This window comes from Schistocerca serialis, chromosome 1 (assembly GCF_023864345.2).
Source record: "Schistocerca serialis cubense isolate TAMUIC-IGC-003099 chromosome 1, iqSchSeri2.2, whole genome shotgun sequence".
In the NCBI taxonomy this organism is placed as follows: Eukaryota; Metazoa; Arthropoda; class Insecta; order Orthoptera; family Acrididae; genus Schistocerca; species Schistocerca serialis.
The window spans coordinates 580068746-580096210 of record NC_064638.1 but is presented as its reverse complement, the minus strand read 5'-3'; the positions used below and the strand labels follow the sequence as shown (position 1 = coordinate 580096210).

The 27465-nt window shown below is 37.1% G+C and overlaps 1 protein-coding gene across 1 annotated transcript in view; it reads left to right on the top strand.

Moving 5' to 3' along the window:
- LOC126457910 (zinc finger protein 90-like) overlaps positions 1-18474 on the top strand; it is a 172953-nt gene extending 154479 nt beyond the window's left edge. Inside the window, exon 3 of the mRNA XM_050094595.1 lies at positions 17724-18474. Coding sequence (XP_049950552.1) covers positions 17724-18474 — 751 coding nt within the window. The remainder of the gene's footprint in view (positions 1-17723) is intronic.
- Positions 18475-27465: the final 8991 nt, after the last annotated feature.

The following is a 27465-nucleotide window of genomic DNA, read 5'->3' as shown; positions in this document are numbered from 1 at the left end:
CTGCGACCGTAGCGGTCGCACGGTTCCAAACTGAAGCGCCTAGAACCGTTCGACCACAACGGCCGGCAGTTATTTCTAGAGCGCTACTTGCTCGCTGTGGTGCTAGCTTTACGTTTTTCTCGTACTCCTTGTTTTTTTACTGTTGATTTGCCTTACGTTTTTTATATCCCTGTAAAGCACTTTCTTCCGTTTTTACTTTCTGGCGCTGGTCTATCGTAGAACGCAACACAGTCCCTTCTCTTAATGTACATAAAAAGAAAATGTACTTACAATTGATTATATTTATTATCGTTCGGATATAAATCTTACAGTTGTCTGTGTGTAGCGTGATACTTATTAAGTTGACTCGATCGCACAACCAATAGTGTTGTCGATATGCTTAATTTCCGATTCTGATGTTATAGACATGTTTGAAAACTTCATTGCAGTGGTAATTTCATGAATCCGTACAGTACATACTGTAGTTTTCTTAATTTGCTTTTGTTCGAGAATTTTAAGCAGTACATCAGTGAACAAGAAAGGCTACAAGCAGCAGCGGTACAGTCAAATGTGCTTAAAGAAATAGGAAGATACTTTCACGTGGGTTAGACCTGGTTCGGCTTCTGATAAACATGCTTTGTGTACTTTGAGCTGGAAGAAATTCACCATTTCTTATGGTGGACAGTTTGATCTCAAACAACATGCCCAATACAATAGACATCAGTTAAAGGAGAAAACAAGTAGTCAAACCACGAAATGTCAAAATATTTTGTGAACACGAGTAAATCTGAAGCCACTGTTGTCACAGGTTGTGAATTAGGGACTTTCGTAACACGTAGCCAAACATAATGTGATTTACGCAAGTTTGGGTTGTAGCAGTAATTTGATGTCATATAGATTTGCAGATTCAGAAACAGCTGTAAAACTTTCCTGTGGCAAAACTAATGCAGAAATGTTAGTGAAAAACGTATTAGCACCTAAAAGTGATAGTGATTTTGTTAATATTATAAAATATCCTGAAAGTAGTAAGCCTTCCTCAATAGAACAGATGCTTCCAACAGAGACAAAAAAGATGTTCCTAATTTGTATAAGATAATGTGAGACCCGAGTTTCTCCTGGCGTATACAATTTTCAAACAGCTTTTTGGAATTCAGCCAGATACATTGCATAAGATAGATTGAACTGTTAGTAGGAGCACAGAACAAACTGTTCAAAAAAATGGTTCAAATGGCTCTGAGCACTATGGGACTTAACATCTCTGGTCATCAGTCCCCTAGAACTTAGAACTACTTAAACCTAACTAACCTAAGGACATCACACACATCCATGCCCGAGGTAGGATTCGAACCTGCGACCGTAGCAGTAACAAACTGTTGACATTGACTCAACAGCCTGATGAATCTTCAAATGCAGTGCCGCAGTTAATTGCAGATAATCTAGAGCCATTCACTAAATATTAATAATTTAACAGCATATAGTACTGGCAATGCTAAGGTGGATTTTGCCAGGAAACAGTGTGGTTATCAATGGTTGTTTACCAAGAATCCCTACCTGCCGAATGTAAGTTGTCCAAACAACTTCGTTCATAATGTGACGAAGCATGCTATGGAAGAGCTAAAAGGCGTGTGGACGTAAAATCATTTTTTTTTTAAATTTATGCGTTTTGAGTGGTCTGAGATATTAAGGCATGTGCCCACAAGATGGCTCTCCTTAACTCCTGTCTTTAACAGACTGATTAAGTACTGGGCAGTTATAAAGAGCGCTGATGCCTGTCCAAAGCAATTTGTATCAGTATTTTTTGCTGAAGACCCAGAGAAAGGGATTATTACTCAAATGTACACACATCAGAAAAAGTTTTGAATCATCCTGGTTCCCAGAAATCCTGAAGATAGACATTGACTGTGGATGTTGTATCACAGACACAGCCCCTTTGACTGTTCAGAGATGTTATTAAACACGCTCAAAGATCCAAACAACCATGCATAAGCAGCGCCTATGAGATGGAGGGGGTCCGACAGCCGATCAGTTCCAGTCATTCCACCAGGAAGGAGGTACACGACACGTGCTGTCTGTAGTTCAAACATGCCTAGACGGCCAATACCGCGGTTCAATCGCGTCCGCATTGTTAATTTGGGCCAGGAAGGGCTGTCAACAAGGGAAGTGTCCCGACGTCTCGGAGTGAACCATAGAGGAGGTACAGAGACAGAACTGTCGATGACATGCCTCGCTCAAGCCACCCAATGGCTACTACCGCAGTGGATGACCGCTACCTACGGATTATGGCTCGGAGGAACCCTAACAGCAACACTACCATGTTGAATAATGCTTTTCGTGCAGCCACAGGACTACGTGTTACGACTCAAACTGTGCGCAATAGGCTGCATGTTGCGCAACTTCACTCCCGACATTCATGGCGAGGTCCATTTTGCAACCACGACACCATACAACGCGGCGCAGATGGGCCCAACAACATCCCGAATGGACCGGTCAGGATTGGCCTCACGTTCTCTTCAGCGATGAGTGTCGTATATGCCTTCAACTAGACAATCGTCGGAGACGTGTTTGGAGGCAACCCGGTCAGGCTGAACGCTCTAGACACACTGTACAAAGAGAGCAGAAAGGTGGAGGGTTCCCTGCTGGTTTGGGGCGGCATTATGTGTGGCCGACGTACGCCGCTGGTGGTCATGGAAGGCGACGTAACAGCTTTACGACTCGTGAATGCCATCCTCCGACCAATAGTGCAACTATTTCGGTGGCATATTGTCGAAGTATTCGTGTTCATGGACGACAATTCGCGCCCCCCATCATGCATGTCTTGTGAATGCTTCCTTCAGGATAACGACATCGCTCGACTAGTGGCCAGCATGTTCTCCAGAGATGTACCCTATCGAACATGTTTGGGACAGATTGAAAAGGACTATTTATGGACGACGTGACCCATCAACCATTCTGAGGTATCTATGCCGAATTGCCGTTGAGGAGTGGGGCAATCTGGACCAACAGTGCCTTGATGAACTTGTGGATAGTATGCCATGATGAATACAGGCATGCATCAATGAAAGAGGACGTGCTACTGGGTATTAGAGGTGCCGATGTGTACAGCAGTCTGGACCACCACCTCTGAAGGTCTCGCCGTATGGTGGTACAACATGCAATAATGCAATAAAAAGGCGGAAATGATGTTTGTGTTGATCTCTACTCCAATTTTCGGTACAGTTTCCGGAACACTCGGAACCGAGGTGATGCAAAACTTTTTTGGTGCATATATTTGCATTTTGTGCCAAATGTAGGAGGCCAAATGCAATCAGCATCAAAATACCTGAAAAAGGGAGCTAAGTATCAGTGAATCACATAAGTGTGTATATGATCTATAAGAAGATCACACAAAGAACGATAAATTATATGGGACTGAAACCAAAAAATTAAGGAGAAAGATTTTATCAACACCCCTTTATTAGATTTGATGTAAATTTGATTGTTTATATGATGCACTGTTAAAATATTTCGATATCCACTATGACCTCTCAGCATAGTAATAAGTATGCACAGTTGGAACCAAGATCAAGTAAACTTGTTTCACTGTATGAAGAATTTTGTGACGTGAAAGATAACTTTACTGACTGTATCACTAAGGGTGGAGATGGCGTGTGTTAGGGGTTAAATTCTACACAGCAGTGCCTCAGCAAAAACTGGCAAATGTCTCTCGGCTCATATGTGTTATATTAAGCATGTCGGGTTGAAATGCGTTTGTGGATTGAGTGTTTTTGATGATGAACAAGTGGACTGATGTTACGAATAGCTGTTCGCCAGAACTCATAAAATCAGAGCTTCAAATTGTAATAAATTTAGACATGTCCTGTAAAGACTTTTCCAACCTACTAAAGAATGGGTGTACATTCCTAGATAAAGCTAAAGCCATTTCAAAATACCACATTGATATGAAGCAGTAGAGTTTAAGACGTAAATGTGAATGATTTTTGATCGAAAATGGCATTTAATAAAAATGAATGCACGAGTCGTTAAAAATGTCAATGAAAAATCTTCCTTTTTTTGTGAAGAAAGTGGCATGGCAAGCCTAGTGTGGCTGGCTACATTGGCAACACTGTCACCCGCTACTGCAATTTGTCAGTCACCGAGTTAAGTAAAACGTGGTCAGAAGAGAATCGCACAGGACTACAATAATTTTCGAAATTGGGCAAGTTTCTGGATTACACAAAACTCACTAGGCTACATAAGATTTGTCAGGTATTGTGCATAAAAGTATAAACCTGTAATTATGCACACATTTACATACCTTCTCTCCTGCACAGCAGATGTTCATTTACTGTAGCAGTAGTCTGGTACACTAATTGATAAATAATACGGCATTTCTTCATCTTTACGCTAACATTAAATTCGTTTTTTGTTGTATGTGTGTACATATTATTCTCAGGTTTATTTGCTTTACATTTCACTTTTTTCGCCAGGAAACTCGTCTGAATTTCCTGTTCAAAATTGTTTTTCCTACGCAATTTTTTGCGCTGTAGAATACTTCCAACAGCTTGGGAGAATTTTTGTGTGTTACAAATCGCATAACTTCGTTTATGCATGCAAAAGCTTCTTCAGAGGAATTAATTTTTCTAGGGCATCAATTTGTTTCGTTTTTTCTTTTGTTTCTTCCTGACTATCTTCTGTGTTCCAGATTTCTATTAAATCTGTTGCTGAAATAAAAAATGGAGTGAGTTGAGAGAAATTCATCACTTCGAATGTAGTCATCTGCACTACAAGAAATGTGTCGCATTTTAATTAATTCAGCAGTTGCTGCTGCATTTTCTTGATATTGGATGGCCACAAAAGCGTCTCGTTCTTGACCCTTAGACCCCGCTTTGTTGAAGCCATTGGTAACAGTTTTGGGCCTTTTTTTCCTTACTGCCAAGCCAATCCAATTTCCTGCACCCGGGACAGAAACCGACCGTCCAAGAGCAAATCCACTTTCGGCTTCTTCAATACTAAGAATAAGAAACTGCATCCATAATAATCGCCTAGAATGGGACTTGAACGTTTAAATAATTCTATGATCCATGGGTTGTGTGGGACAGGTTAACCTCGCAGGAACCAAGCCAATTTCATGTTTGATAACTTAACTTTCGGGTGGCAGGTTGCATTGTCCAGGAGAAGGAGAACTTGGCGATTTCCTCTTTTCATTTTAGAATTGAAAGAGCCCGGCCATTCTTACGTAAGACCACTCATTGTCCATGACTTTTTATCGCTTCGCCATGTGACTGGAACTTTATTGATGTTTGTGTTTTTTGAAAGAGCGCGGTTTTCCCGCCTTTCCAGTCACCAGTGGCTTCTTCATTTCACCTAACACGTTCACATACAGCAGTACAGTGAGTCTTTCCATGCACCTTTTTCTGCCGGCGCACTTTCCACCTCGAATTGCTACAGATTCCTAAGGCAGTGCGAGATGAAACTGATCAGTTTCATCAGCGTTGAACACGTTATGTTGTAGAGTATTGTCCTCCATCCTGTTGCCACTCTTTCTCACACATCCTTAGCCTACCCATACGATTTTGTGTCTAGTTTTGAAACTGTCGAGCCATCCAGTGGATGCATCCCTTAGCTTCCCAGGCCCTCTTTCAGTCTCACTCTGCCCCAGGTGCAATCTCTCAGACCACTAGCCATAAAAATTTCATTCATCAATGTCAGTGAAACGTTCAGTCCACTGGGGGCCGAACCGCACAATAACCCTGGGTTCGGTGTGGGGCGGCGGTAGGGTGGGTGGACTCCTGTAGCCTGTCGTGGGGTTGTGAAGCACAGAGGCCTACGGCGGGACGAAGCCTCTCCATTGTTTCTACGTTAATGCAATACATGTCGAATGTCATGACACAAGCACATGTTAGTGACCTTGGCTATGGAGACAAACAGAAGAAGTTAATTGATTTAATATTTTAATCCTCTAATATAATAATTCAATAAATTTGCGTTAACTTTCATTTTATCTTCACATCTTTAAGGTTCAAAATTTTCCATTATATTTACTCTTTTTAATACTGCTAGTCTGAAATTTGTGTTTACCCCACACTCACTCCAGTGACTATAGGCAGTGTCCAGTTTTAAAGATGGTGCTATCAACACAGGCAATTTCGTTTCCCCATTCCTACTAAGTTGTAGGCCATTCCTCATAAAATCCTACCTGCTAATAACAACAGAAATCAGACTGAAGAAGCAGTTGACCTGACTCCTGTTGAGTGTACTGACAGACCTATTAAACTGGGGCTGATCATAACACCTCAAAGCGGGAACAAATTCAAGCCTTGTATGGTTTTTACCGAAACTCAGTTTCCCAGGTCGTTCTCAGCACTGCAGCCTTGAAACCTTTACTGTTTCCTGGTTCACCCATTATCACAATGTGATTCTTGTTTCTAAAATCTTCGCACAAATAACCTATATTCTTTACCATTGGGCTATGGCACACATGGCTTGAAGAAGGTGTAATATGTTTATTGATTTCTAGTTCTTCCCACAACAAATGGTTCATACCACTTCCATTACTATTATCTAACAGCAGAAGTTACTTCCACTTTTAAATTCTGTCTGAAACTGCTGGTTTCATATTGCAAGTGTACTATGCCTTGCCTACATTCACATCTAGTGGACACTCTTCATTGTCTGAGGTAGTAGGGAAAAGTTTTTTTTGTTGCAGTGGCAAAACAGTCTTCTGAGACTGTTCTCCTCCTGTGACCCCAGTTTCCAGCTACCAATTGCCATTTCTTGTTACCTTTCCCTCCTTCCTTAACCATTCCAGTTCTTTCCTGGCATTATCAAACTCTGCCTTAGTGTCGTCATTTGTCCCTCTTGTTCAGTTATTATCCTGTCACACACACAGACTCTGTACTACTGTGGAAGATTCTCTGTTACATAATTATTTCCCCACACCACTACATTTCCCCCAATGAGTCCATTGATCACAACTACTTCAGTGCACAACACAACTAACTTTTTTCAACAACTCCAATGGTTTATGCTCACATTTGTATATAAACAGTATGGAAACTTGGGAAAATTATAACAGTAAATTCTTATACACTACAGTCAACACTTAGGTTATATACCATAATGTATGTACTGTCAGTAAGTCACGAGACAAATAAAACATGATTATATGATAAATATTTAGGTGTGGAAATTAGTATGTATGATAAAATATTCAAACAATGTAAAAAAAATTGCCAGTCAGAAAATGAAACGTATGAGTACTGTACCTAAATAGACAGCACAGTAATGTTACTATAAAGAATAAAATCTTTCTAAATATGACACTTAACACGTAAGAAATATAACTTTATTTGGTCACATGAAGTCACAGTACAGTCACTCAGAGATACTACTTGCAGAATGTAACCTGCCTGCCCCTTGAATTTGGAAATACAGGCCCATGGCTTTCAAGCTTTTTGAGCTCACAGCTCCTGTGGCCAACTGTTGTTTCCATGGCTCCCCTGTAGGATACCTTGTAAAAATGGAAATAATTAATGAAAAAGACGTTACAAATAAAGTAAATTCACTTCAGTGTGACACTTCAGCTTGCATCTTCTTACATGACTTGTTATATATTGGAACCAAATGAGTTACAACAATCCTGACTTCCTTCCCCACACAAAGTCTTGGTCTTTACGTAGTGCTAATGAGAGCAAATGCCAAAAACCCACTCTCACAAAGATAGGAGATTGAAAACAGGAAGCATTACCTTCAGTGCTTTCTTGCTCAAGCTTGGAAACTCTTTTCTTACTGAATGTCATTTATGAAAACTTCACATTCAGTGAAGAGTCCGATGACAATTCTACCAACTCTTCCTCTTTGCAGTACTGAACTCAGAAGGAAAATCATTACTGAAGGGCTTTTGAATCCACTGAAACCCATCACAGTTTTCAGGAAAGTATTTTTCAAAATGAACTTGAAGTTCAGATAAATGTCCTTCAATTGTAGAAAAAATATGTACAGGAAGTACTATATCACTGTCATTTACGAAACCCTCCAAACATGGGATGTAGTCCATTTCTTCTCCATTATTTATTTTTCTCTTCCAAAAAAGAATATTCTTTCTGAAGATCGAAACTGTCAGAAAGGTGAATGAGTTTTATGCCTTTGCAGAGACATACTCAGTGAGCTGGACTTCTCAAATATATCACATAAGTATGCAGCCTTTCTTCTTCCATGTAAGAACAGACTTTTCACCTGAGTCCAAAAGTGTGCAGTAATGCATTTGCTCTGGAAAGCTAAAGAATGCTGCTATAAAGTAAGAGAGATGTATGTTCAGCTTCCTTATTATGACACATCTGTCTCAAAAATCTAGCTTTCTGAGGACAAGTTTTAATGAAGGTCATCACATTTATGGCAGTTTGAAGTACTTGATTTGAATCAACACGCAAATATTGTGGAACAAGTGTTTTTCTGTATATAATGCAATGGGTCCACTTAATATCAGGAGCTGTGCCACAGATAAGTCCTTTTAGACCCTGTTGTAATTACTGAAAATAGTTTTATTTTTTACTCTTTTTGTCTAAGTACATTAAATACTGGCATTTAACACAGAGATATAAGTATAGTAAGGAAAGTTCTGGTAGAATGTAAATAATATTCCCGGCTGCTGTGGCTGAGCAGTTCTAGGCACTTCATTCTGGAACTGCGCTGCTGCTACGGTCGCAGTTTTGAATCCTGCCTCGGGCATGGATGTATGTAATGTCCTTAGGTTAGTTAGGTTTACATAGTTCTAAGTCTAGGGGACTGATGACCTCAGATGTGAAGTCCCATAGTGCTTAGAGCCATTTGAAGCATTTTGTAAATAATTTAGGAGTAAAGGTGCATAGGGATGTTGGCACTGTTTGGTACATTTCTTGTGTGGTTTTTATACATATCACAGTTCAGGAGATATGATGTTGTAAGCAATGAACTGTGTGAAAAGCTGCTGCATCATGCATAAAATGTTAATACTTTATTCTGTACTACTATGACACTCATACAGTCCAATCAACTCAATGAAATCTGGCACCTGGCAGCACTTTTTGACAGCTTTCAGTTGCAAAGTGCAAATGGCTGTGGGCAAAAAAATAAATAAGTAAATAAATAGCTATAGAGCTAATAAGAGATGTTGCCTTACAGATGTTTACAAAAATGGGTTGCTGACACGTGAAGTAGCTGTGCCCAGTCTACAGAAATTGTCTGGGATCATCTCACATTGAGTGAACTGCATACTTTCAAAGGTGTTTTCTCAATTTTTTTTATCTTACACTGCAAACACAGCTCATTTTCTGTTTTTGTTTCTAATAGAAAATTGACAAAATGAATGTCTGGGTAATGCTGGGTTTGTCAACTAGTATTTTATAAAAGCCTTGTAGTCCTAGAGTTAAACAAAATAGATCTTTGGTTCAAGTACAATACTGTCAGTTTACCAGCTCAAGCTGGATGTAGCTGAGTACATCAATGGCCAAAAGAGATTTGTCCTATAAAGTAGTCAACATCAACCTAGATCCTCGTGAAATCGTGGAACTTCCTTCAAAACTCTTTATGCAGATCTCCCGTTACTGAAGCGTAATCTGGCATGTGTGCTTCACAAATGATTGCCATGAGTAGGTAATATCCCTTTTCTTAAAGTGAACTCGATTTTTTCAAAGGTTAAATATTAGTTCAAAACCAACCATCTTTTCTGTTATAAAGTGCCGGTCTCATTGCATTGAGAAGTTTGAGTTCAAATAAATGACAAATAGGAACAGTTGCATATTTACAATTTTTTGTGGGATGTGGAGGCTATGGCTTTCATTTTACAATAGCTCAAATTGAATATTAATTTTGATCCATACTAATTTCATGCCCAAAATTATAAAAATAAATTGTGTCATTGTTTTAAATTTGTTTAATTATAACACCAATGACATTATGAAAACAATTTATAAGAGGTCATGCATTACATCATGAAACCAAGTTTATAAGATTATGAAGTTTAAGTAATTTTAATAGAACATAATACAGTCGCTAAGAGAATTTCTGCACCAATCCTGTTAATTGCCTATTCTTATAGTCTAGGCCTGTGTTAATTTACAGTGAAGTGTATAAACCAGCTTTTGTCTGATATTTTAATACTTATAATCAGAACAAATGATTAAACCATTTACTAGTAATTTGAAGTACAAAAGAAAGACAGCACTCTCTTATCACAGTTTGGACTTCAGTCCTTCATTCTCAATGAACTGTCATCATGATGAGCCCATTCAGACATTTTGCAGGAGATCTTCTGTGAAATTTGGAAGGTAGGAGACAAGATACTGGTGGAACTAAAGCTGTGAGGACAGTTTTGAGCCACGCTTGAGTAGCTCAGTTGATAGAGAACTTGTCCGTAAAGACAAAGGTCTCGAGTTCAAGTCTTGATCTGGCACACAGTTTTAATCTGCCAGGAAGTTTCATTCAGTGCACACTCTGCTCCAGAGTGAAAGTGTCATTCCATTGAGACATTCTTCACTAGTTGTATTCTTTAGGTATGTCCTGATTCTCTTTAGGATGGAGGAACTGCACTCATTCATGGACTTCGTCACTGGTAGAGTTGCCAAGGGCTGCAGAAACTATTACACATTAGGACAGCTCTGAGGGTCACAGAGAGACAAAACTTCTATAGCATTTTGAGGCAACTGCTTCAGTTGACTCGCATATTGATGAGTTTCAGCTAAGACACTGTCATTGTTAAATTGGTGACTAATGGATCTGGGGCATAAAATGAATGGAGTTTCATAACTCTATCGGTAATACCTATGTCTTCAGTTTTTGTGGTAGAAAACAATTAAAGCTGTTAAGAAGTTCAAGAACTGATTGTGCAGTGAACTAATGGAGGCATCTAGAAAGTGTGTGAACACAGGCATGTTGTAGTGATCCTCCTTATTTGTGTGATGTGCTTGTTTGGAAGAAATGCTTGGTTGCTTGATTTCAACTCCATTGGCCAAATCTAATTCGTTGGCTTCTAAGAAAAGCTGGCTGAATTTTTCATCAGCATTTTCTCTCATTGCCAGAAGTTCCCTTCTGAGATCCTCGAAATGTTGATAAACTCTGCAGAATCTATAATTTGGTGCTGAAGTTGATGACAGATGGGCTTATACAGTGAAAACAGTTCCAAAAGTAAAACCAAGCCGACGACAAAATCTCTCTTGGTGATGGCTGCTAACAAAATCGCGGCATTGTGGGATATTATCTTGTCGTCAAATTCTTCGATCTTCCCTGGGGTCTAAAGACACAACCATATATTTCTTTGAAGTCATGTGTGCTGCAAATATGCTCAATCCATCTATTGAGTGTGACTCAAACAGTGGTTAATGATTCAAGGGCATCATTTAATATTTGCCAGCACTTTCGTGACCCAAAGAAATTACGTACCATTTCCAGTGTTCCTAGTGAATTCCTGGTAAATGGAATGTTGCACGAGTCAGTGACTACCAAATTGAAATATGAGTTGCACAATGAGAATATACATCTATGTGTTGTATGAATGCATGAGACCTATGAGCTTTTCTCTACAGGGGTGCAGAACCGTCATAGCCCTGTCCTCAGAAAAATGACACATCAAGACCAAATTTGACCAGATCCAGCTAATCCTTTGCCAATCACATCAAACATTGTAACAAATTGCAAAAAATCTTCACGGGTCTTGAGATCCAGGAAAATATAATGGGCATAGACAGAGAGTTGCTCTATTCCAGTAGTGTCAGCAGTTTCATCTGCAAGAACCATCATGCGTTTGGCTTCATTAATGCGCTGAACACTCTTTTCCCAGGGGCTGATTATTGATGAAAGTGATGATCTACTTTTGGATTAGGGCAGTAATATGCTTGTTGCATTTACCGTTTTTATCCAAACTTGCTCATTGGTTTTTGTTACCTCAAGCGATATTTTAGAATTTCATGAAAGTTACCCATGTTTTTGTCATCTTGTTTTTTAACTTCAATAGCCATGAAGTCCCCTTATCCCCTTAATGCAATCTCGTGATGTCCGCAAAGAATCACTGCCTCAATAATACGGACTATGCGTTTTCTACCTGCTCCACCAAGTCTTGGTCCAGCGAATGTTTTATATCCGTTGTCTTGTTCATCATGTGAACAAAGTTGTCACCAAGGATTACAGCAGCCTTGTGATAATTGTTGCTGCCACAAATGTTGAAATATTCAAGAGCATGCTTTCGCTTTGAAGAGTTGGAGGTTATCAGAGCTCCAACATTTTGATCACTACCTCTACAGAGATTTGTCGTAGTAAAAAACACACAATACTTATAGAAGGCACTGTCCTATTTGGGAGAGTATACTAACAAAAATATTTCTCCATCCAGCTTAGGTTGAACTTGCAATATTGACCACTTTGCAGAGTGAGAGGAAATTTGTAAGTTGCTTCGGGCATAAAAAAGTTTTTGGAAATGTAGTTTCATGTGGTTCTCAACTTTTTAGTTATTTGATAGCAATCGATCGGTATGTCATACTTAAAGCCTGGTGTTGGATCATCAGAGCTTGATGTTTCAGTGAATGGTAAAGAAATAAAAACATATTCTCATATTTATACAAATGTGGTAGAGGATGAAAAGAGGGAAGAGACAGTCAAAAAAGGAGAGGTTGAGAGAGAGAGAGAGAGAGAGAGAGAGAGAGAGAGAACCATGGTCTTGAACCTAGTCACAAAAGGTAAAGTGAGAAAAACTGGCAGGAATTAAAAGCAAAGAATCAGATTGTAATGATGAAACATCCAATTACTTAGTAAAGCTAACAAATGGAGAAACAATTGCACATTTCTGGACAGAGCAAACAGCTCTTTCAGAGATGGGATTTTTCCAGATAAATTGAAGACATAGAGGGCTGTGCCAGTCTATAAGAAATTAGATAAGGATGACACCAGTGACTATGGAACAGTTTCACTGATATCAGGTTCCTAAAAAGTCCTGGTTATGCTAATGTATAATAGATTAGTTGTTTATCTTGATAAACACAACATCCTTATTCCATGAGAGCATGGTTTCAGAAAGGGTAAATGTACAATATCAGCAGTTGCCCATCTTACAGCTGTTCAGTGAGTGGTCTCCTTTACTCCTAAATTATTTACATTCTACCAGAATATACTACACAGTCATAAGATGGAAAAGGGATGTATCTGCAATATTTTTATATCTCTCCAATGCATTTATCACCTTTGCACCGAAAAATTTATGTGTACAGCCTACAGTTGTACCTATGCAGTAAGGAACATTATGTATAAATAAGAACTCATGCCAATCACAGACAAAATCTGTCAAATATGAAGTGCTGTAGCGTTTGGTAATGGAGTTGCTGCTTTTTAATCTGTTTGTAAGTGATGTAGGTATTGAGGAGGAAAAGAAAAGATTAAATGCAGGCGACATGACAATACTGAACAGTACCAAAATGTGGAACAGCTAGAGAGAACATCATTATAGTCTAGTGGAAAATAAATTGGTCATAAACCTGTTAAAGACTATGTATTCACTGTTCAGAAACAAAGAGAAATCTTAGCATATGAATTTAAAGGTGGATGATGCAAAGCTGGAAGAAGTAGAGCCCACTAGATTCTTAGGTACTACTGTAGCTAATGGTCTGAAATGGAAACAGTGTATTAATTCTGTATGAAAGAAACTAAACTCAATTGTAATCATAATAAAGCAGCTGTAGGAGGACTTTTGAAATATGTAAAAACTGCCTCAAAAATCTAGGTATATTAACCTTTGCACCTACTTTCAAAATGACACTAAGTTTTCAATAAACTCAAATCCTATGTGATGCAAAAGGAATTTTACACTGTTAATTTAATTTTATGGATATTGTTCTTTATAATCAGTGATAGCTCCTTTGGACATACGTGGTAATGAATAAAGTGCCCTACATTACATGTAATCCTATAGGATCAAACAAAATTCATTTTAATTTAAGCTTCCACACCCCTCTTCATTCTTACCCAGAATTACCATATTTACTCGAATCTAAGCCGCACCTGAAAAATGAGACTCAAAATCAAGGAAAAAAAATTTTCCCTAATCTAAGCCGCACCTGAAATTTGAGACTCGAAATTCAGGTGCGGCTTGGTTCAGGGAAATTTTTTTATACGGGTACCCTTCCTTCTTCACGTGTTTCGTCTCGTTTGAATTCATTGCTTGGTTTTCTTTGATCTGATAAGTGCCGTTCTCTTTGTTATAGGTGTTTACGTCACTAAGCTGAAAACGCCTTATTGTACTGTGTCATCCATTGTTTGTCGCATTCTTATGATGAATGTTTACGACCTGTCGCCGATCGCGGCATGGCTTGCTTTAGTGCGCGCTGCCGCTGCTTACAATTTTTTAAAAAAAGAGAGAGGAATCATCTCATTAGCGAAACAATGGCAAGAGAGTGCTGTTTGTTGTTACTTACACTGCTGCTTTCTTTGATAATGATCAACAAGAACCAAATAATAGACTGCGTGTGATAGATGATGGTTGGAACGGGAGTTTAGCGCAGGCGCCTCTGTAGTACATTACATTCTGCACAGAAATTAGAGTCATCTTAGATTTAAAAATCTAGTCAATTGCCGTGCTTCATTTCTGACTATATCACTATTAGGCATAAGAATAATACGAATATAAACATGACATGATATGTATATTCTTCGGCGTTTGCTGTTGTCTCACTCTAGTTCGTAGTTTATGAGGCAGACAGGATTTAAATGAGATAGCAGCAAACACGAAACAATACATGGTAAAATGTTTATATTCGTATTATTATTATTACGATGAAGAGAATACTGCATGTGATTCACAATTCATAAAAGTTCCTATTAGCAACCATCTCTTCTCGCAAGTAGGAAAAAATTCAGAAAGTAGAGTTGGCCATATTGACAAAACATCCCAAACAGTCTTGCCATTGGATTTTCGTAGTACATTGAAATGCTGCAACATTCGAAGATGAACAATACGGAATTTGTATTTACTTCATTGGATAATGTATGAAAATGCAGTGATCGAAACACGGGGTGAGAAAAAAAGCTCGTCTTCCACCTGTTTTTTGAAATTTATTTACTGACGCAGAGGTTTTGGCGCCAATATTTATCTTTGTGCCTGCAAAGCATGCCTGTGTAGCGCTACATATATTTGACGGCAGAAGTTCGTTGTGGAGGCACCTACCAACATTTTTTAGAACTTCCGCTTGCTTTGCACTCGATTCTAAGCCGCAGGCGGTTTTTTGGATTACAAAAACTGGAAAAAAAGTGCGGCTTAGATTCGAGTAAATACGGTACTTCTATGTTGAAAAGGTACCACCTACATATGCTGCTAGGGACTTTGAAATGAGTACAGTCTTTGCCTACCATTCATGAGTGAAGTCATATGACATGAATGGCTGGGAGACACTGAAGCACAGGCTCAGCTCCAAATTGGAAATGTCTTCCCTACCCTTCATGCCTGCAGGCACGTTTCCTTCATGAAGCAAGAGAATTATGTGCATAAGAATATCTGTTAAGTGTAGGTGACTAGCAGGTGTGTGCATCGAGTACTGTCATATTCATGTTGGAGATGGTTAGAGAAGGGATTGGGTGAAACCCAGGGCTGGCATCTACTGCTTTCGAAAAGCACTAAGGGGGCCACTGAGCTTAATGTTCCCATCCAGTGTACGGATCACCATTAACTGGGTCACATGCCCCCACTTCATGAGATGCTGCAGAGAGGTTTAGTATTTAAACCAGGACATTGGCACAAAGTCCGGTGATCAGGAACTTTACGCCACCTCCTGTCCTCGTCCTGCCGACCAAATACTGGCAGTGAAAATGTTTTCCCCCATGAGAATTCGAACCAACTTAGCATCGGGTCGAGCACCACCGTACAGACATGTTAGTGACCTTGGCCGTGGAGGCAGGCGTTCATGTGTCGTCTTGTGGAATCTTTTCCAGCCATTCAGAATCCTATGTCCATAACATCATTCACATTCATTGGTATATCTATGATTTGGACACAGGCTGAGTACATCCTTTCTTTCTTCCTCCATAACCTTAATAACTTCTCTCTGTCATGTACCCTCATCCTCCTCTGCTCAGCAAGTGACCTTCCTGGATGTTGACCTTTATGACACTAACAGTTTCTTGAGAACCCCATACACATCAAATATAGCAAATTACATCATTATTATCTCTTCTATCCATATTACTCTCTCCCATACTGTCTCACCTCCATGGACGCCTTGTTTGCAGTGACAAGCTATAGTGCCCATTTTAAGTTCACTTACTTTACATTACATGTAAAAACTGAAGCTGAAGATGAAAAGTTAAAGATAACTTCTTTTGTCTATTTTCTTCGGTCAAATTTTGAATGGAAAATAAGGAAAACTTTCTTGATGTTGAAGTATGGGTTTGTCATGTGCATATTTTGTTACCAATAACTGTCAGCAGTTGTGGTAGGCTATAATTTAAAATAAATCAGTAGTTGTCATATCCACTTCTATTTATCATTGGCAGACACTGTTGCTACCAATTCCAACAATTACTGTCATCATCACATGACCACCTCTACACTCGAGTTATTTCATGGTCAGCCCAAGGACACTCATGCATGAAACACAAAGTAGATAAACAGTTACAAGAGTGATTTGTTGAGTGCTGTAGTTTCATGTATCTCCATAGATGAGTTTCAGTATTAAGGGGCAGAATTCAAATATCTCTGTAAAACTATACTTTGAGAGTTCCCTATCTAATCACTGTTAGTTGCATTTTCTGTGGTTGTTAAACCACTTCAAGAAATTTTCAGCTTTCCAAGTTTTTTTGTAAGGTTGCTTTAGATCTCATTTGGTCAGTTACAGTGTGCTTCATCATCATTTCATCAAAATTGACTCGCAAGTCGCCGAAGTGGTGTCAACTAAAAAGGACTTGCAATACGGCGGCCGAACTTCCCTGTATGGGGCCTCCCGGCCAAAAATGCCATACGATCATTTCATTTCTGATGATGATGATGATGATGATGAAATGAAGTGTACAGTAAAATATTCTCTTAAGAACAAGAAATTTATCGTAGTCCTTAATATTATGCTAATCATTTAATCCAGTATTTTATCACAAAACCAAGTGTTAACACACAATCATATAAAATATCAATAAATGAGTATAAGTTGGTACTTGCCACAAAAGTAAAAAATCTCTTGCTTCTTCAATCCCACACATGAAGACATAATTAATTCTCAAGTTTCAAATACTGATGCCTTTGTTTTTGAAGTTAAAAGATAGAAATATAGATTTAAATAAAGGAGACATCAAATATTGACAACATTGTGACATCACAGAACTCAGTTATGCAGGAGATGCACAAAACTTGGTACAGAAACTGAAAGTGTCATACACATTTCCAAATATCAGTAGATATTGGAGACATAGGAACCTGTGTAGCACAAAATCGAAATTTATTGGAAGTTATTCACATTAATTGCTGCTCTGTTACTAAGCATGTAACTTATGACACAGTCTTCCAGAGTCATTTTTGTAATTGTGATATTATAATGTTAGGTAGTTCATAATTTATTACATTCTATTAGTTACGTGTTTTGAAATGTTTTAGGCTTATGTTGAACTCAGTGTCATCCTCAGTTATGTATAGACTATTGTGTCTATTCTTTACCTTAATATTATGGCATGCGTTAGTGTAGATAATATTCTAAGTTTTATAAATCATCACAGCTTTATCATTGACAGGTCTTCACTTATATATATATATATATGTTTTTTTGCAGACATCATCTGAATTTGAAGAAAAAAGTGAAAGATTTTATTTGCCAGTGTGGTGAAGTATTCCATACAAAAAAGAAACTGGAGTGGCACAAAGAGACACATGATGCAAAACCAAAATCCTGTGGATTCTGCAGTGTGAGGTTTGTACATGCAGTCAGTCTAACAAGACACATACGCAAAGCTCATGATAGTCGTTATGTACCTCAGAAGGAACGTGAAGGAGAAAATGTTGAGTGCCCTGTCTGTTCTGCTGTCTGTCTTAAAAATTCACTTTCGGCTCATATGCGTTTACATTCTGGAGAGCGACCACACCAGTGTCCCCTTTGTTCAAAGAGTTTCACGACAAAATGGAATTTGCGGCTTCATCGCTGGACCCATACAGCACGTTCTGCGAAGCCATATAAATGTGAAATCTGTAGAGCAGCATTTCACAGGGAATCGTGCTACTCAGCTCATGTACGATCTCATCGTGGTACAAGGCCATATACTTGCAATTACTGCGGCCGTTGCTTTGTGTATAAATACAATTGTGTACGCCATGTACGTGAACATGAATTAGGAAAAAATTATGTGTGTGGTGTGTGTGGAAAACTATTTCATAGAGGCTATTACCTGAAGGAACACATGACTGTGCACACAGGTATACGGCCCTACACGTGCCACATTTGTGGCAAAGCATCTCCAACTAAATCTAATCACAATAAGCATCTGAAAATTCATCATGCACGAGAACCTGTAAATACTGAGGGTTGAAGTATAAAGTGTTTAATGTTACTTCTTAAGTAGTGTTTACTGACATCATTAGCATATTTTGTACATCCTTCAAAATGTGCAAAATTTCCAGGAAGTAATGCAACACAGTTTTTCTCCCTTTAGCCCACAACAATCCTGAAAAGTGATAAGTTATTTACAATGGGAAGATTTCATCAGTGACCTGAAGACTTTGCCCCAGGTACACTGCCAGAATAGTTTTGTATTACGAAGTCTGCAAGTAGTATCCATCACAAACAGCGCAGCAGCTGTAAAGTTGTACCACAACTGTAACAACAGGCATTTTTCATCAATATAGTCACTTCTTATGAAATCTGAAAAATCACAAATGATATTACCAATAACTTAAATTTCAGTAAAATGTAACACAAATGTTGTGTTACTGTGACAAAACATGTATCTCACAGGTATGGAATTCAAGAAACTCTGGAGCCCTCAGTGGGCTGAAAATTTTGCCAAAGACTACATAATTTTCAATTATGTTTTAGGTATTTGCCAATGAAAAAGTTGCATTACTTTTTGGGTCAACCTTGTGTACATAACTATATATTTTTCCATGTCTCACATGTATTACGTGGTGAACAGACCATGAAATATTTTTTGCAGTGCACTTCTGAGTCTCTGTTCAAATATAGGGACAACAAAAATCCAGCTAGGTGGCTAGAAGGGATTTTAATGTTTAGATTATTAAATTCCCTGCTGTTGCATATGTAATTGGCTTGGGTACTCCCAACCTCTCCAACATAGCAACATGATTTTGTATCTGGCGGCAGGCCACAAGATAAGAATTGATTTGAGAGCATTGCCATTAATGAAATATCCGAATTTTTAAACTCATAAATCTACATTTTAAAACAACTGGCGTCTTCACAAATTTTGCACAGACTTTGTTGTTTAACTAGACTTTCTTAAACTGGATCCTTTTAGAATCACCTGAATTGATAGAAAACCATTGTGAAGCTGGGAATATTTAATATTTACTTTCCAAAATTTTGCAACTTTATTTTATGAAGAAAACAATATAAGTACAAATTATTTTCATTTTAAGCCAATATTTGAGTAGTGTTGTGCATACATGTACTGTGGTTGTTCTCACTGTGTGACTGTTAGCTATTATTTTTCTGAGATGCTAGATAAAAACACGACTCCAAATATATGCACTTGATTGTTGGTTTTAATCTCAAACTTTTATATGCTTTATTCACAAAACCTGACTGGCTTTATGCATTGCCTGTAGAAAATTACCAGTGAGCATATACTTCTGAAATTATCTGGGTTGTTAAAAAAGTCTTCCTTCAAGCTCAAAATCTCCCTAAAGTTCTTAAGCTATTTCGGTGATCACAAGAAATACATTAAATACCAACAGTGTAAGTTAATCATCATCTGCACATTGCTCTTTTGAGTTTCAAAACCTTGAAATCTGGCTTTCAATTCAGTGTACAGTTAATGTTGACAAACAATGTGACAAGTTTATGGGCTCCATATCATGTTAACGCAAGTGGTATTGTAGTGTGGTGGATAACAGTACTCCACCTTAAGAACCACATTCACAGTATCTTCTTTTCTCCATGATTTTTTGGTAATAGAACTATCCAAATTTGCTTTATACATGAGTCCAAAGATTGTCTGTCAGCCACCATGTATACTTACCAAACCTTCATTACAGGTCCATTTTCATTTCAAAAGCATAATATTACTAGCTGATCTTTTTAGATTTAACTTTTGTATGTACCCATGAGAAGGAACATTTGTAATAAAGCCAAAGTCCATCATTCACAATATATAATTTAACACAAGTACTGTATTATCTTTTGTTTTTATTTTGGATAAAACTTTTTGGTTCAGGAGTACACAGGAACACTTTATAGTGGGTCAGCCATTCACATAATCAACAACACAAATGATGTAACAATGATCTGTATGCCATGATCTGTATGCTACTCACTTTACAAAAAATAAAAATAAAAAAGAATGATTTATTGATTAAAAATTCAAGTCTGAGTGGCACACTTCATTACAAATTTTTGATTCCTAGAGATATGAAGTAGTGCCTTTTGTGCTGAATTGTACTGTAATGTTTGAAGAAGCTGCCACTGGTTTTTGTCTAAAAAGTGTCAGAAAAAAATATATCCTTAATTCTCATTTGTATTACTATTGTTTTGAGGTTTCATTGCTCAGCTGGTACTTCTAGAAATCATTTTTAATGTTCTATGATCCACCTGTACGTGTCCATCTGAATGTGTATAGAACACAGTTTTCTTCCAAAACTTGTAACATCAATAATTGGTTGGTTTTTGGTGAGATGGTAAGGTCCATTCTTTCTATGGGGTCTTCATAGTTGAGGTGGTTTCAGAAATATTCTGTCAATATTTCTTTCTACATAATTTGTCTTTCACACTTTTTGTGTCAAAACCACCAATACTAACGTTACTTTCAATTCAGTTGTATTCAAAACTTTCCATACTCTTCTAACAGTTTCATTGTCTTAAAAAGCAAAGACTAAACACAAGATCAGTTTTATGTATAATTCACTCATGTCATCAAAAGATGACATTAGATTTTAGAAAATTTTCTTATTCTTAGCATTTCTAATCTCTCGGAGGCACACATACACATGATAACTTGTTGCGAGCTGTGTGTCTAAATGCATCAAAAACTTTGACAGAAACAGGAGACAATCAATTTGACCCGTCAGTTTGAAATTTTTGTGCTTCCTGTCCTACCGAAGGAAGTCAGAGAAGACAGAACGGCAAGAAACGTCCACCTCTAGAAAATCTGCTCTGGGACCAACTGTAATGTTGAACAAAGATACTTTAGTTATTTTCCTTTAGAATGAGTAGATTTTTAAAAATCCTATTGACAGTGGTACAAACTTTACTGCAATCTGTTTTTTCTTGTGTAGCATGCCCTCACATAAACCTGTCCTCAATCTGTTGATTAATAATAATAATAATAATAATAACAGTAAGCTTGAGAAATTTTGAAAAAGCAGAGATAGCAGTCTAGGGTGTATGAATAACATCATAATATCCAGAAGGATCAAACACTCAGACATTACCTGATGTTAGTATTGCAGGTGTTTTGGCCGAGATTCAGTCATGTTCTCCTTATTTGTTAATGTAATGATTTAAAAAAGTTTGTATGAAAATAATAGTTCTATGCTTAAAATTATCCTTATACAGAAAAATGTCTTAATGAAATTAGTCACTTGTCATTAAAGACCAAAAGAAAATGTTTTTACATTACTGAAGCATTCCAGTGACCTTTTCAAATTGTAAAATGATCTTAAAACTCGGTAAAGATGTTATCGGTCTGAAGACTAGTTTGAACACCACATTGTGTACTTGGCATGGTCCTGTGACCTTTGAATTGACTTATTCAGTTATATTTTTTCATGAAATCTGGATTTCAGCATTTTTCACATAAACAGTCTTTGACAGAGATGAAAGAAGCAATAGGTGACAGAAAAAGTCTGGAAATTATGAGGGATTAAAACCCAGACTGTTTGATTTGTAGTCAGAAACTTGATTGCCCAATGATGTTAAGTAATTAATACAGTACGTGTATTTATTTCTGTTCATTATTATACATGTCAAATTCCAGGCTTCTTGTGTTTTCTGTGATTTTACACATTAAACACAAAAGTATATTTAAAAAAAAAAATTAAAATCGTTTTTCACTTTTGGGATTCAATTCCTGGATATATTTTCATACTGATACTATATCTGTCAACAATGTGGGATTTAAATTAGAGATGCAGCTTCAGTAGTTTCCCACTTCTTAGTTTCTAATTATAAATATTTATTATAGCTACCACCAGATACAAAATTATTGAATGCAAATTAATTGATGATAATCATTGAAACAGGTGCTTAAAATAAAATAATTATGTTTTGACATTGAAGCTCCAATTTAGGGTTTCCTGGGCCAAGTGAGTTTCTTGATTTTCTGTGAAGAGTAGTTAAATGGAGTGTTATCAGCAGTGTGTGTCTGTGTAACAAGCTGTAGGTAAACTTCCTACGAATTATCATTTCATGGTCTGTGGATCACACTCTTCTTTGTTATTATTCGTAACTCTTATACTGGAAATGGTTGTGTGTGTGTGTGTGTGTGTGTGTGTGTGTGTGTTCCTGCACTCTGACTATTGATGTTAATGATATAACTGTGTGTTTTCTGTCGTGGGCTAATTAGCTGGAATGGCCCATGTGTGTCAAGTAAAGATATTTTGATAAATGTTTTCCCTGTATTTGTCATTTTGAGTATGAACTTAAATAATAATCTGTGATTTTCTGATGTACATGTGGTGTGTATAATACTCATTCACAAATTATGTTATTAATTTAATATTTGAGACAAGTTAAAATTGCACTGAATTGTGGCATGAATTTGGATCCCTCCCTTTGATGTTACCAACTGATCTGTCCATGCACACCTCTCAATGGGATGAAAGTCCAAATTGACAACTTGTTTCCCCTCCATAATTTCTAGATATCACACTGCCTACAAAAGGCATGAACTGGGTTCCAAAGCTTGCTGTGGCACACCCTTTTAACTTGTCACAAATTTTCAGTACATTGTATACTCAACTTAAAGGTAGAAAAATGTCAACTCTGTTATTAATTGTTCCTCCCATTAGTAGCTCTGATGTTTACATAGACTGTTTCAAGACAAGGACTTAAAATATGACCATTAATGCTTAATGAAAACTGTTATTTCCATCAAAGTAATTTCTAAACTGAATGATGTAAAATTTGTCCAAAAGAGCAATTTTATACTGGTAGGCAAATGCAGAAAGTAGATGTAAAGTGTTTATTTCTGTTGTTAAATCTTTTTGTGTCAACATATATAGTAGCTTATAGTCTTCATAATGCTACAAAATGAATTTTTCAAAAATTGATTATTATTTACTCATCTACTAAAAAAATTACTGTCAAATAGCAAGACAAGAAACTGAGCAGACTTGAGATACAATCATGAAACATTAGAATCATGCTTTTTGAAACAGAAGACTTTCATTCATCATATATCACTGTTGCAATAATAAGACCTAACAAAAGGCATTATTCTGCCTGCCAGTGCTTAGTCACTGGAAATCAGATAGAAGTTAAATAATGTGTTGTTCAGTTAATTGACATGCCTGGCTATGTAACATAAATTCCAGAATGATCATGTCACAGTCAGCTCAATTTGACCTACAAATTTAATAAAAAATAGTTATCTTTAAAAATAATTATTGTTGAAAGTGTAGATATAAATTAAGAATATCAGATGGTCAAAGTGTATTGATAATTAGCAGTTACCAAAAGTTCAAATGCTGTAAGACTATTTATTTACATAAAAATATTTAATTTCATGTGTTTGCATTAAGACTGACAAACTGGAAACAGAAATTTGTTTTAAATTCTCGACAGTTTCTGACTGCTGAAAATATAAAATAAGAAACATTTATGTGGGACACTGTCGGAATATGATACACGATGATGAAAACATTTGTTATATTTTGACAGAGAGTTATTATCTGAACACTGAGTTGAAGAAGAAGAACTAGAAATCTGTTTTGAAAGCATAACAAGAATGTAGTTGTGAAGAGTGCATGATATTTATGATGTTGATCAAGATATAAAAAGAAAGCAATCACATTAGTGTACGAAAAGTATGGGAAAAAAAGGAGTTTGAAAAATATAAAAAAAGTATGCAAAGTAAAGAAATATTATAAACTGTGAAAAGATTGCATCAGAAGACGATTAGAAGAAACTGGAAGTAAACAAATCAGTTGCTCAATACAATTAACGGATTATTTGTTGTCAGTATCATGTGGATTTTGTTTATTAAAAATTATTAGCTATGTGTAAAGTTGCCTATAAACTGGCTCTATACATATACCTTATCAGCGTCAGTTGTAACCCATGCTCTAATGCATTCTAAAGTACCATTGTTGCAGTCAAAGTAACATGGGTTCCATATCTTCATTTATATTACTTTTCTTCTCACTGCTTGTATAATGCTCTGTATTGTTGAAGTATGGTCTATGGCTTATTTGCTATAATTATGTCAAATGATTGTGATCACACAAATCTTGTATTAAAAATTTGTAACACTACACTTAATATATGGAATTTGTCTCAAGGGTACTTTTCTTGGTGTTTATATGACTGTCGGATGCCTTGTGTTCATTGCTTGTTCTTGTCTGTAGTGGAATCAGTGCCCCTGGATATTACATTCCACCAAATGCCTCCTTCATTCTTCCCCAACTTCAGTTCAATGACTATTACCTCAATTCATTGTCGTTCTTAATTCTTATACAATGCATGTTTGATGCTCAATAATTTATAGATTGTGTTCACAAATAACTACTGCTCCTCATTTACTTTTTACTGGGGAGATTTCCAGTTTCTTTTTATGGATTTGTACCATTGTTGTGGGTTTTGTGGTTAGTGTGATGACAAGTAATTTTATAAATTTTACTTGCAAGTATTAAAATTTATTCAAATTTCTTTCACGTATTTATTGTTAACTTCCATCAACTAATAAATAATGTAAACATGAGAGATGTGACACTTATGTGCCATTAGAAAACATTTTAAAGGAATAAAGTCTTTTTATAAATATTAGGGTTTTTAAATTGATGAATGATTTTGTGATAACATTATTTTGAACAGGATGATGTGTGAAATCTGATGTTGCATTTCCAATTGTAATACAGTAGCAATGTGTGAGTCATTACTCTTATTTTTCTTTTTTATTACCGTGGTAATAATAACTGTTGTTGCATTCTTTGTAGGTGCTTTATACGTAATAGTGAAGTTGAATTGTTCTTTGTTCCAATGAAAAATTTGCAGCATTTTATTAATTTGTCATGTATTATAGGTCTAAATAATATCGTTTTATAAATGTAAATGTTGATGAACCATTTATATGCAGCTGATAGGTGCAGCAAATAGACCCATTAACAAACAACACAGAAAATTTCGCTGGCACATGAAGTGTTGTCCTTTTTCCAGTCCAGGGTCTCTCTCTCTCTCTCTCTCTCTCTCTCTCTCTCTCTCTCTCACGCACACGCACACACACGTGTGCGTGTGTGCTGAGGTCTTTTTTCTAGGGGGGGGGGGGGGGGTCGCATTAACGTCTTGTACATATATCATCATAGGAATTTATCTAAGGGGAGTGCTAATTTCATATATGGTTCTGTCTTTGATTAGGAAAATCCTTTAATTGCATTGCAATAGGAAGTGGTTGTTGTGTGTATCCACAGGTGAATGTTCTGTGAAATGAAGAATTGGCAGGGAAGATGACTTAGTGATGAATTAAGATATTTTCTAGGTAGCATGGAATATTACTCTGATTGGTAGTAGGATTTTGGGGAAGGTATCCCTTGTCTCATCCCCTCTCAGTTTAATGATAGTTTTTATTTATTTTTTATTTTTTTTTTTTTAAACTTGTAAGTCAGCTCACTGATTTGATGTGGCCTGGATGCACAAGTTTTCTCTTGTGCCAAACATCTGCATCTCAAAATAGTACTTGCATTCTCCATCCTCAGTTATTTGTTTGGTCTTCCCCTACAGTTTTTACCCTCTACAGACCCCTTTAGTACCATAGAAGATATTCTCTGTTGTCTTAAAACATGTCCTATCATCCTGTTCCATCTTCTTGTTGTTGTTTTCCATATGTTCCCTTCTTTGTAGATTCTGCAAAGAATCTCCTCATTTTTCATCTTATCAGTCCACCTAATTTTCAAATACTTCTGTAGCACCACATTTCAAAAGCTTCAGTTGACTTCTTTTCTGATTTTCCTGTAGTCCATGATTCACCATTCAGTACTGCGCCCCAAACACATGTCCCCACAAATTTCTTTCTCAATTTAAGGCCTAGGTTTGGTACTAGTGGGCTTCCTTTGATCAGGAATGGCTTCTTTACCCATGCTAGTCATGCTGTTTATGATGTCCTTGCTTCATACAGTGCATGTTATTCTGTACCCTGAATTGCAAAACTCCGCAATTCCTGTACTATTTCTACATTGTGGTTACCAGTTTTTGTGTTAAGTCTATCATTAATCTCATTTCTGCTCCTTATGATTACTTTTGTCTTACTCCCAGTCTATATTCTGTACTCATTGGACTGTTATTTCCATTCAACAGTTCCTGTCATTCTTCTTCACTTTCACTGAGGATAGTAATGTCATCAGTGAATTTTATTGTTGATATCCTTTCACACTGAATTTTAATTCCACTCTTGAGCTTTTATTTTATTTTTGTTGTTGTTCTTTGGATGTATATATTGAACGGTTGTGAAAAACAGCATCCCTGCTGTACACGCTTTTAATACGAACCATTCATTCATGTTTTTCCATTTATATTGTTCGCACTTGGTTCTAGTACATATTGATGTTCTTCAGCTTTCCCTGTAAATTACCTCTATTTTTCTCAGAATTTCAAACAGCTTGCACCATTTTACATAGTCAAATGCTATATTTAGGTTGACAAATCTTGTGAATGTGTCATGATTTTTCTTAAGCCTTGTTTCCATTATCAGGTGATAGTTATTCATTCCCTATTTTGCTACTGTCTTTAATAGCCACCAGTGTCTTTGTCTCCTGCCTCCCATTAGTTCCTTACCTCCTCCTTGTCTTGCACATCGTACCCCTTCTATTTGCAAGTTTTCAACTTGGGAAGCCACTCATAAAATGATGATTCTGCCACAGCTGCAAATAAATGCAGACTTTTGGGATGCATGCATGAATGTGTGTGTGGTGTGTGTGTGTGGGTGGGGGGGGGGGGGGGGGGCAGGCAGCAGGGTGGAGGGAGAAAAATGAGAATGTGTAGGAGATGAAAGAGATGAGTGGGAGGGAGTACTTGATCTGCACAAAGTGGTAGCAGGAAAGCTAGTTCGATTTTCTGTGTTGCATTTGTCTCTTGCTATGCATGAATTAGCTTTAGATAAATTGTTGCCATTCCTCATTTTTGTTTACTGTTTACA